This window comes from Molossus molossus, unplaced genomic scaffold (genome assembly GCF_014108415.1).
Source record: "Molossus molossus isolate mMolMol1 unplaced genomic scaffold, mMolMol1.p scaffold_m16_p_10, whole genome shotgun sequence".
Classification (NCBI taxonomy): domain Eukaryota; kingdom Metazoa; phylum Chordata; class Mammalia; order Chiroptera; family Molossidae; genus Molossus; species Molossus molossus.
In genome coordinates, this window is record NW_023425345.1 from 69,225,261 (window position 1) to 69,237,582 (window position 12,322).

General features: G+C 32.8%; 1 protein-coding gene across 5 annotated transcripts in view; it reads right to left on the bottom strand.

The window, feature by feature from the left end:
- The window catches only part of MON2 (MON2 homolog, regulator of endosome-to-Golgi trafficking), a 131,904-nt gene that overhangs the window by 13,045 nt on the left and 106,537 nt on the right, over positions 1 to 12,322 (bottom strand). For all 5 annotated transcript variants that reach the window (XR_004958264.1, XM_036250782.1, XM_036250783.1 and 2 more), the window contains 3 exons: positions 6,777 to 6,837; positions 5,538 to 5,661; positions 1,823 to 2,030 (listed from right to left, as the gene is read on the bottom strand). Coding sequence is in view for 4 of the 5 variants with exons in the window: in XM_036250782.1 (XP_036106675.1) it covers positions 1,823 to 2,030; positions 5,538 to 5,661; positions 6,777 to 6,837 (393 nt within the window). In the remaining variant the exon portion in view is untranslated. The remainder of the gene's footprint in view (positions 1 to 1,822; positions 2,031 to 5,537; positions 5,662 to 6,776; positions 6,838 to 12,322) is intronic.

Sequence of the window (12,322 nt, forward strand, 5' to 3'; positions counted from 1 at the left end):
TTTTAAATTCATATAAAAGAAAAATCATTTTATTAGCATGTACTTCAATGTGCAAATAAGATATATAGTTATTCTTACCATTAGTTATCATTTTAAAAAAGGAGACAGTCTAGTCATGCAAATCTAAATTTATTTGTAAGACATTTCATGTATTTAAAATTAAATAATTTTATAATATATGCTTTTAAAACTTCTCTGCCAAGGTTTATTTTTTTATTTTTAACTAGTACTAAAAAGGATTTGCAAAAGATTAAATAAAAATAAAGATTACTATTACCTCCTGGCACATATTTTATCATGCTGTTCTTCTGCTATAGTATAAACAGCACCCCAACTCTATTTTGGTATGAGTCTGTGTTATCATTCTCTAGATAAAACTTTCCTAACACTATGACAGGGTACTATTTCAAGCCACTCTTTGTAAGCACTGAAATATTTTATCCTATTGCAATGCAACTTTTTAGAAAATAATGTAACTGCATCAAACCTAGTATGATATAACACTTCACAGCACAACTATAAATAAAACTCAATTTAAAAGCAATAAACAAAAAACATTAAAAAATGAAGAAAAACTTATTTTTTTAAATCAAATAACATGTTATAATCTAATAAACAAATAAACCAATTTTCAATCATGACTATAACCAAGTTACTAATACCTGTCTTTGGAATGCTTTTGTACATAAATCTGAATATGGGGAGGTATAATTTTTATGCCCTAGAAATTAAAAATACACTGAATCCTAAAAGAAATACAATGACTAATAAGAATTGATAATTCAAAAACAGCACAGCAAATTACTATGTGACTATTTTTCATTCATCAAATTTTAAAAAGAAAATAAATGATAAACCGGCAAATAATTTTAAAATGCTAAAAATCAAAGAAAAGGACATTCATATACTCCTCAGAGAATGTAAATTGGTAGAAAACTCTGGTAGGCAATTTGTAATACGTATCAAAAGCTCCTAAAATGTCTGTATCTTTTGACAGGTCAATTCCAACTTCAGAAATTTACTGTAAGTAAATAAGAATGTGCACAAATATTTACGGCTAATATTTACCTCTCTGATACCACCTTAGAAAATGGGACCCACAGTGATATTCTTCTTTCCTGACTTTAATACCTTTATCTTCCAATATTATCGTTTGCTTCATTTGCTTTGCCATAAACTCTAAGTTCCACATTAAAAAGTAGATTGGCAATATAACCCTAATTTATGAATGCATTTTTTGATGACTTCTGATCATATACCCCAACTCTGATTAGCCCTGGCTTAGCAGAAAGGCCTAGAGCCCCTTCCACCATTATAGTTTGACTGAATGCAAAGCAAATTATTTTTGGTTCAAGGACTTAAGCAAATTAGATAAAAGATCTAAGATATGGCTAGCTTACTTACAGAGAAATCTAGAAATAACTGTAAAACAAACTAGGAAGTTCTTAGAGTATCATTTATTATTTTCTCTCCAGAGAGACCCACAATCATGTGCTCATGTATATCCATAAGCCCTTATTCAGAAATCCTTGAGAAAAAGTATATTTTAGAATTCAATTTTGTTTTTCAAATTCAAAAAGGTATTTTGGTATGTATATCATACATTAATTAACCTCCATAAGGAGTCTGAAAAAGCACTACATAATAAAACAATATATCAGCAGCAAAACTTACATTTAGATTGTATAGAAGAAATAAAATTATAAATAGCCTCAGGTGAAATTCAGATCACTTATAAAAACACTTGGTTTACAGATTTAAAAAAAAAATTATAAATAACTCTAATAGTATATTTCCTTCTTTAAAAAAATAAAATATATACCTTGGAAGAGGGCATTTACCACTTAATCTTTCATCCTCTATATAACGATGTAGTACATCTTGAGACCTCTTTAAAAGCACTGAGAGTGCCATTCGTGAGATGTAGCCTTCTTGAGGTGTTGTAACTTTATTGCTGAAGGAAAACTGGAGCAATGTTTCAAAACACATTTTAGAAAATTCTTCTCTCAAACGAATATCAATCTCTGCTTCTGTAAAATAATTGTTGATGGTTAATAAAAGGTAAAGTTACACCTTAATAATAACTCTCCAGCAAACTTAATATATGTAATTTTCCCCCTTGCAAGATCAAAAACAAGGCAAGACTGTCCACTTTCATCTCTTCTACTCAACATTTTTCTGGCCTTGGTCTTTTTATACCCTTCAACAGCACTACAGAATATTTCTCAATAATATTCTACATGGTCAAACTTACAATGAGCTGTTTCTTTTCCCTTCCCTCCCCTCCCCTCCCCTTTCCCCTTTCCCTTTCACCCTTCCCCCTCCCTCCTTCCTTCCTTCCTTCCTTCCTTCCTTCCTTCCTTCCTTCCTTCCTTCCTTCCTTCCTTCCTTCCTTCCTTCCCTCTCTCTCTCTTTTTCTTTCTTTCTTCTTCCTTTTTTCCTCTTCTTCTTCTTATTGTCCTTTTTCTTGGCAACATCTTTCCTGGAGCCTGAATTCTGCTCCAGTCTCAACTAGTTGCTTTCTAGCATGCTGGACACCAGTTGTATCCTGGAACAGTCTTTGCCACCACCCTGTGAATTATTTTTACACTCTTTTGTGTTATAACCTACTTCCTAGATCTCATGCCTTCCCTTTTCTTGGTTTACTCCTTTGCTTTCATGAAGTATATTCTGAAGTAGCTAAGAAAGAGTGAATGGGAAGTAAAATTTGAGATCTTGCATTTCTGAAAATGTCATCATTTTACTGTGGTTCTGAAAGTGTGGTTCCTAGCAGCATCCACATCACAAGAGAACTTGTTAGAATTTCAAGTTCTCATGTCCCAACCCAGACCTATTGAATCAGAAACTCTGGAGGTATAACCCAGCAATGGCTTGCCCTTCGGTTGATTTTAACGCATGCTGACAATTGAGAATTACTTTTCTACATTCATACTTGGCCAATAGTAGGCCTAGGTATGAAACTCCATGCTAAAAATCATTTCTACCGTATTTATAACACTGAAACCACTGCCTCAATGTCTTTTAACATCCAGTGTTGCTACTGAGAATTCCAGTGTCATTTTGATACAACTCTTTTATGTTGAACTTTTTTCTTTTCTTTCTGAAATCTTTTAGGATCTTCTCTTTATTCCCAGTGTTTTGATATATCATGACATGACTTATTGTGGGTCCTTTTTCTTTCACTGTTCTAGGTCCTGAATGACCATTTTAACTTAGAGATTTATTTCTTTAAGAATTTCCTCTCCTAGCTTTTCTCTGTTCTCTTTATGGAAGACCTATTGTCAGATGATAGACCCCTTTATTCATTTTCTTCCTTTCTTCTCATGTTCTTTTTTATCTTTGTCATCCTTATTTCATTAATGTTTTCTTCCAACCCTTCATTGAACTTGTTATTTCAGCTATCACATTTTTAGTTTCTATGACCTCTTTTAATGTTCTAATTGTTCCCTTTTAATAACATTTTTCTTATTTCATGAATGTAAAGTATTTTATCTTTGAGCACCCTAATTATATTAACTGTGCTTTTCTTTTTAAATGTTTTCTATGACTTTGCATTATCTCTTTCCTCTCAATTTCTTTTGTCCCGTTTCATTTGTCTTGGTCTTTCTCTTTCATGCTGGAGGATTTCCTCAAATGTCTGTGAGCTTTGGCTGTCAGATCACACTTAAGAGCAGGGGACCAAATATGATTACTGGAACCTGTGTTTACAGATTGGTCTTGTTTAGCAAGGAAGGCTCTGTATGTGTGTGTTTAAAGAACACTCAAAGTCAAAGCTCAGAAGTTTACTTCCTACATCATTGGAAGAATGTCCATGTACCTTCCTTATCAGGTACATTTAATAGTATAAATGGTAAGAGACATCATCAGAAAACTACTAAAAAAGTATACATGGTAACTCAGTGTCCATATTTAGCCTAGAATATTTGCATCTAGTAATTATAAATACTGTTCTTAATGTGTATTTTATAAAAATGTATCTAATTTTTTATGCACTCAATAATAAAAAGTTGACTACATTAAGATAAACAGACTTTGAGATTTTTTCTCTGAGTTTCTCATGTGTATTAAATCTGCACTTTACCTGATCAGTTTTAAAAATTGTCTGGGCTAGAAAACAGAACTAGTTTGTGAAGTAAGCAATATAAAAGACATCTAGTGGTCAAGCTGTGTACATATGTGCTCTTTTTCTTTCTTTTTTTTTTTTTTTTTTGGTGGTACATGCCCCTAGCGGGAACTGAACCCAGGACTCTCTGGTCCGCAGGCTGATGCTCAACCACTGAGCCAAACTGGCCAGGGCCATATGTGCTCTTTAAAGTGTTCAACACAGTTTAGTAGAAGTTAGTCATGGCTCTGGTAAATTCTGGGGATTAAGGATAGATATTCATGGCACATCTTTATAATTTTTAATCATCTCACAGAAAAATCACATTATTATGCCACAATTACATTTTACACCTAAGCATAGGTCTAGAAAAGAGAAATAATAGCAAAAAGCAACTAATACATCATCTCCCAATAAGGCAGCATGATATAATCAAAAGAAGCATGTAGGCCCGGCCGGTGTGGCTCAGTGGTTGAGCATTGATCCATGCACCAAGGGGTCGCCGGTTCAATTCTCGGTCAGAGCACATGCCCAGATTGTGGGCCCAATCTTCAGTGCGGGGCATGCAGGAGGCAGCCAATTAATGTTCTCTCTCATCGATGTTTCTCTCTCTCTCCCCCCTCCCTTCCTCTCTCTCTAAAATCGATAGAAAAAAAAATTAAGAGAAAAAAAAAGCATGTAGTTCTTTTTAAGGATGAATTTTGGCCTCCAGCCTTAAGATTGTGGACAATTTTTTCAAGCTTTTTAAACCCATTTCCCCTTCTGTAATAGGGTGGAACCTATCATCACAGAAATACTGTGAGAAATGGGATTAATATTCCGGCATAAAACCCTACACACAGTAATTATTCAGTAAAAGTTAGTTTTTGAATTTATTTTTTATTTATTTTTATGGTACATGCCCCTAGCGGGAACCAAACCCAAGACTATCTGGTCCGCAGGCTGACGCTCAACTGCTGAGCCAAACTGGCCCAGACAATGTTAGTTTTTTAACCTAATGTCAAGGGATCTATTTTTTATTAATGGACTAACTCTGAAATTTATAGTCCAGAGGGGTTAGTATTAATATCTTCATTTTACAGATGACAAAACACAAACTTAGAGAAGTTAACCAACTACTAAGTGGTAGAATACACACTTATTACCTCCCAATAATCCATAACTTCACCAAACCGGAAACTTGTGTCAGCCTGCAAGACTTAAGTGGATTCCTTGAATGTTTTGCAATTTAATTCATTGCATATAATTCACAGATTATTTACCACAATTTCCCATCATAAAGCTTAATGCTCTAAATCACATTCTCAAAAATTCCATTACCATTCTCCCATTTACCTTTACTACAATCACAGGAGTAAACATTTTTACACTAAACTTCTTCAAAAGTACTTCAATACTTACAAACATTAAAAAAAAATCATTGAAATTAACATACCTGTAAATGAAGATGACTGAGAATGTATTGAGCCCTTATTAAGCATGGTCATTATCTGACCAACAAATTCCTTAGGAATAAAATTGGCATAAGGTAGTATCTCAGTGCTGATAAGCTGAACTACCTAAAACAAAAGAAAAAAAATCAAATGCTTTTTATTTTTTCTAGAAAAAAACTACTAAAATGACAATTTCTAAGGTAAAATTTTAAATGTATTTTTAAAAATCAGTTAAAGAATCTTCCTGACTAGAAGTACACAAATATTTTAAGGTTAATATAGAGGATGACCAGTTTGTGTCTCCCACCTATCTTAGTGAACAAATTTATCACAAAGTAGTCAATACTATAAACTGTTTACTATGCAACATTTTTAGTAAATGTTGATCTTCAACAGGGCATATGTAAATAGTACTCAAGAAAAAAAGTTAGCATATGGTATTTATCCAACCTGGAATAAACTACCCAAAATAGGATTAAAAATAAGATTCATATCATCTTTTAGAAAATAAAAATGAGCTATGAAAGTAAAAAGTAAATTCATTTTTGTTCAATAGTTTATTTTAAATTTATAATGTACTATTTTTTGCCTTTTGAAGAAAAAGAAGTTTACAAGAGATTTAATATAGTAACTGAACAAAAGGCAGTATTTTGTATCTATATGATGATGCTTATGCTTTTTATGTACAATTTAAAGTATTTGATTTTATTTACTTAAAAGTTCCCCATCCTACTTAAAGACAAACAAAACAAACAAAAAGATTCCCTAACAAAAAAATACACAACCAAAAACTATTTCTTTAAACTCCATTTATAGTCAACAAAATATATTCTCTAAAAGTCATTTGCTTCAAGAATTCTAGAGGCCATATCTATGGTTAGTTAAAAATGGAAAAAATCTAAGTAACTCACTGATTAATTTGAACTATAAACATCTGATTTGTTAAAACTGTACAGTAAACTCTTAAATACATGCTTACTGGTTAATGGATTTATTTTACTGAATCAACTACTATTTAAAATTATTAAATGGACACACCTAAGTATCCAGAAACCATAAACACAGCACAAAGCTAACAAATATAAGAAAGTCATTTAAAAATTAACTTTTAACCTTTATGAGAGTTTTAATGCTTTTGGTTCAAGTTTAACCTATTATTTTAGCAATTTTATAGTTTCAACATTTCTATTATGTGGATTTCACAAGTGGTTACAGGAGAATGTTTTAAACAGCTTCCTCACCTCAACATCAATATTTTCATTTCTTTGAAATTCTTGAATAGAGAGGTTATCTGGAGGTATGCTAAAAAAAATAAATAAATATATAAAACACTTGATTTTTAAATGTAAGATATTCTCTGGAAATACAAATAGAAAATAAACAGTATTTAAATGACAAAAAGATTATATTTTCACCCAGGTTGGGACATTACCATTTATTTAAAAGAACAATATTTTTAATTAAAGTCATTAGTATAAATGACTAAATACAAACATGAAATTCCAGCTACAAAAATACTTGACCCAATCCTGAACCAAATAAAATCTGCAGAACTAAACTTCTTTCAATACTAGGAATGCAAAAACAAGGAAAAGTAAAGATATTACCATCTGTAGCTATAGCAAAAATGACTACTGTGAAGACACCTAAATTCCCTTATGTAGCCAGTGATTTAAGAGAGCCCCGGTCAAGTTGCTGAATTATTCACTCAGAGACGATCCATTAATCATTAATTTGTAACAAATCCAATATACTAAAAATCTTTACCATAAAAGATAGAAAATATCTGAAAAGAAGAAGACTGATTCAGACTTTCTAAAGCAGAAAATTGTTGCAGCAAGATCAGAAGAAATTGGTAGTTCTGAAAGAACCAAAGTGAATTTTAGATCCTGTGGTCCTTATTAAGAATAAGCAGTAAAATGGTATTATACTTATGAAACAATAAAATATTAATTACGCAAAAACAGCTGAGAATAGAATGTTAATGACTATGATAACATTAACTTTATTTTGTATTATCTCCAATGTTCCCACAGTACCACTGTAGTAGTAGTATATAATTGACAGAAGAGGAAACTGACACTTAGAAAGACTAGTAATATGACCAAAACACACTGTTAATAAATGGCAAGGCCACAATTTAAACCTAGACTTATTTGATATTCGAGCCTTAATTCTTCTCTTTTATGTTTTAAATGTAAAAATAGCGTTATCACATTCAGATTTATAGTATATAGTTTTGTATTTAGGGCTATTTATGCATTTTATGGTATTATTTGGTTTATCTACTTACAGTTATTAAAATACAGACACACACTTACACACACAAATACCAACTGGCTGATTACCAATAAAAAAAAAGCTTATTAGGAACATACACTAATAATATTAATATATTGGGGTCATATATCAGAAATACTGAACTATATTTTTAAAATATCTTAAAAGGGGGAAAGAGAGTAGCATACAAAGCTAAAAACTGCTATCTTAATATCACTTCTCCTAATCTTAATGATCAATAAAATCAGAAAATTATTTAGTTGTGCATAGGTTGAATAATTTGATCTCAGAACCCAAACTAATGGTCATTTATTTTAATTAACAGGTAGCACCCTTACTAGATATTTTGAGCATATAAAAAACATTGGTTGAGCTTTCAAACACAATGATGATTAACAGGATTTACCTAAAAATTATAAAGGGAAATGGTCAATACTGCAGGTACAAATGGGCCATATAAGATTCTTATATTCTCTAAGTTTTGGGAGCACTGCAGTGGCTTTAAAAAAAATTCCTTTTGCCCGGTTGGTGTGGCTCAGTGGTTGAGTGTCGACCCATGCACTAAGAGGTCACTGGTTCGATTCTCGGTCAGGGCATGTGCCCAGGTTGTGGGCCAAATCCCCAGTGAGGGGCATGCAGGAGGCAGCCAGTTGATGTTCTCCCTCATCAATGTTTCTCTCTCTCTCCTTCTCCCTTCCTCTCTCTAAAATCAATAAAGAAAAAAATTCCTTTAATCTTTGTTTGAAATAAAAGAGCTTTCAAACTGATAAAGCATTATTTGTATTTTTTGTTAGTACTCTCTGTATGGTACATTAAATTTTTTTATTGAGATATAGTTCATACACCATAAATTCAACCTTTTAAAGTATATACTTCAGTGCTTTTTAGTATATTCACAAAGTTATGCAATGACCACCTCTAATTCTAGTGACCACCCTTTAGTGGTCACTCCCCACTCTTTCCTCCTCCCACTTCTAGCAACCATTAATCTATTTTTTATCTCGATGTATGTGCCTATTTTGGATATATCATATAAATGAGATCATATATGACCTTTTGTGTCTGGTTTCTTTCACTTAGCATAATGTTTTCAATATTCATCTATGTTGTAGCATGCCTCAATATTTTATTCCTTTTTATGGTAGAATAGTCCACTATATAGATATACCACATTTACATTGTCCATAAGCCAACGAACTTTGGGATTGCTTTCATTTTTTGGCTATTAGGATAGTGATGCTATGAACATTAGTGTTCAAGTTTTTGTGTGAACATGTTTCATTTCAATTATTTGGGATGGTGCTTAGTAATTTTTAACGTAAGGTCCATAGACCATTAATTGTATGAATTCACACTAGTCCATGTGTCTTCTACAAGTACTCATTTAAAGTATTTACTTATGATAGCCTTCAGTGATGTCCAAAGCCTTTTTCCTAGTTGATTTTGGTTTTACTTGTACTTTCTTTATAATCGTATTGCCTTTCTAAAGCAGCTTGCAAACCAAAAATAGCTGGGAAACATTACAGAGAATGGTATACATAGTGTTAGAATATGTATTGATTATGTTAAAAAACTTTAAAATGTTCTGATATAAAAGATCCTCAAATGTTAGTATCATCTGAAACCTAAGTCTTGCTATCCCAAGCAACATTCCTACTACTGAAATACGACTGATGGACTTCATTTACAGACCACAGTATATATGTAGCATAAAATAAAATTTAAAATCTAACATCTTGTGATTTTCAAAGTAATCAGTTATATGGAAAATAAAAACAGAGACAAAAACCTTCTCAGAAAACTGAAAATGTGCATGGTTTTTAAGTTCTCTTAGTGAGCACTTCATTTTTAGCATCATTAACTAGTTGAAAGCTTTAAATTTGAGTCTTAAAGTATTTTTGGATTATGAAATAAAAACTAAACTGTCTTTATCCATATTACGTAAGCTATTCAGTTAAAAACAATGATTAAAATATTAAGTCAAAATATATAAAATAATTGTGAACTTTTACCATTAGTCTAATCAATTAATTTCTTCTTATATTAAGGAAAATTATGCCTAATAAGGGAAATGACCAGTTCAAGGTCAGCAGAAAGTATATGGCAGAGTCAAGAGTAGCCCACAGGTCTCCTCTCAATATAGGGTTTGTAGAAGGCTTAAATCTGTAACTAGAACCACAACTTAGAACAAACACAACTCTGTGTAACTTGATAGCAGAACTTTGCAACTTACTTTTTTTCTAGCCATTAAACACAACTCCAAATTTAGAGGTAAATTTCCTGGTTCCAATTATTTAGAGTTTGGTCTTTAAATTTTTAGTTTAAAACATGGCTGCTTCATGAGAAAGGACATGGACAATGTCAGTTTGTCTTAGGGGGAAGAAATGATCATAATGAAGATAACAGTGATAGAAAGCATTTTAAAAGCATTTATGTTCCAGGCATTAATAACCCCATGAGATAGGTAGCATTATTGTTCCTATTTAACAAAACAGGGAAATAACTCATTGAAAGGTAAAATAACCTATCCCAAAACATCACAGTTACAAAGTACGGCTGAAATTTGAATCCAAGTAGTCTGGTTCCTGAGTTAATGACCTTATCCACTATGCTAGCTGCTTCTTAAACAATGATTTTTTCAACATATCCAATATATTCACACCTTTCTTTAACGTAACTAGGGCCCCAGGCAAACGATTGTAATAAAATTATACTATAACTGCATTAATACAATATTACATAAAATGTAAATTGTCTATTATTGGGTCTTTGATTCCACTGTCTACTTTCATGTACAAAAAGTACTTCAGAAAACTGAACATAATAAAATAAAAACATAGTCTGGAAAATAAAGAATGTTCAACAAGAAACTCAAGAATAAGGAAGATGGTGGAAAGACTTGGTCATATGAAAAGAAATTAAGTTGTACTCATTGAAAAAAAAAAGAAAATACAAAAAACAAAGTTGATCTAAAAGCTTCTTCAGAGGTGAAATCAGCATTATGACTAAGTAAAATGTTCCCCTTTTCTCTGCATTTTATCTACAACTAGCGGGACATCTACAACACAACAAAGGTCCCTGTGTTCAACATACTAGGATGCCTGAGAGATCCACACATCTGTACATCTGAAGAAATGCAAAGGGTAGGCAGAATTGAAGGAATGGCAGGGACAGCGCCTGTAATCCGGTTCCTCAGCCAGTCCTGATGGCAGGAATAAGGCTGGGACACCAGTGGCCCCCCACCAGGGCCTCAAAGATACCGACTTCCTCCCAGGGCTGTGGAAGTGTGGTACCACTGAAACCAACAGCAGCAGAGGTTGTGCACACATCTCTGGGCTACCCAAAGCATGGTCATCCCTGTGACACTGACTGTGATGCCTGCAACAGCAAGGAAACCTATAACTGCAGCATCAAGACACCAGTAACCCCAGAGGCCACAAGCAGTGACTTGAGGGCACATTTGACACCTGTGGCAGAAAATGTAGAAACTGCTGGCTCTCAAGTATAACTAGAATCAGCTCAGGTAAGAGAAACCAAAAATTTGTGCTATGGTGCCACCTACTGGAAAACTAAAGAAAGGGCTCTAATTATCAACCTGCTGAATGATTAAAATTAAAGCTATACCTAAATAAGAAAGGTGATTGCTACTTCAAATGCTCCAGCAGAGGAACAACCCATAAAGCACCATGAATCATCATGGTAACACAGTCATAATAAAAAGAAAATTACAATTCTCCAGAAACCAAACTCAAAGTCACAGAAGATTGTGATCTAAATGACAAAGAATCCAAAATAGTTGTCATGAAGAAATAAAACAAGATACAAGAAAACTCAGAAAAACAGTTCAATGGGCTCAGGAATACAATTAATGAACAGAAAGAGTACTTTACCAAAGAAGCTTAAACTAAAAAAGAATAAATTCTGGAGCTAACGAACTTAATAAATGAGATGAAGAATGCATTAGAAAACATTGGAAATAGAGCAGACCATATGGAAGAGAGAATTAGTGAGCTTGAAGGTAAAAATCTGTAAATTATTCAGGTGAAAGAAGAGAGAGAACTAAGATTTGTAAAAAATGAAAGAACTCTACAAGAACTATCTGAGTTCAGTCGAAAGGGCAACATAGGATAATGGGCACCCCAATAGGAGAAGTGAAGGAGAACGGATCAGAGAGCCATTTAAAGAAGTAATAGATGAGAACTTAATCCTGGGGAAGGAGCTGGACATACAAGCTTCTAACAGAACACCTAATTATCTCAATGTAAAAGATCTTCTCCAAGACACGTTATATTAAAACTGTCTAAAGTGAAGGATAAAAAGAGAATTCTTAAAGCATCCAGGGAAGACAAGACAGTAACCTACAGAGAAACCCCGATCAGGCGATCATCATATCTCTCAGCAAAAACTCTACAGGTCAGAGAGTGGAATGACATATTCAAAATAGGGAAAGATAAAAACTGCCAGACAAGATTATATCCAGCCAAGTTATCTTTCAGATATGAAGGAA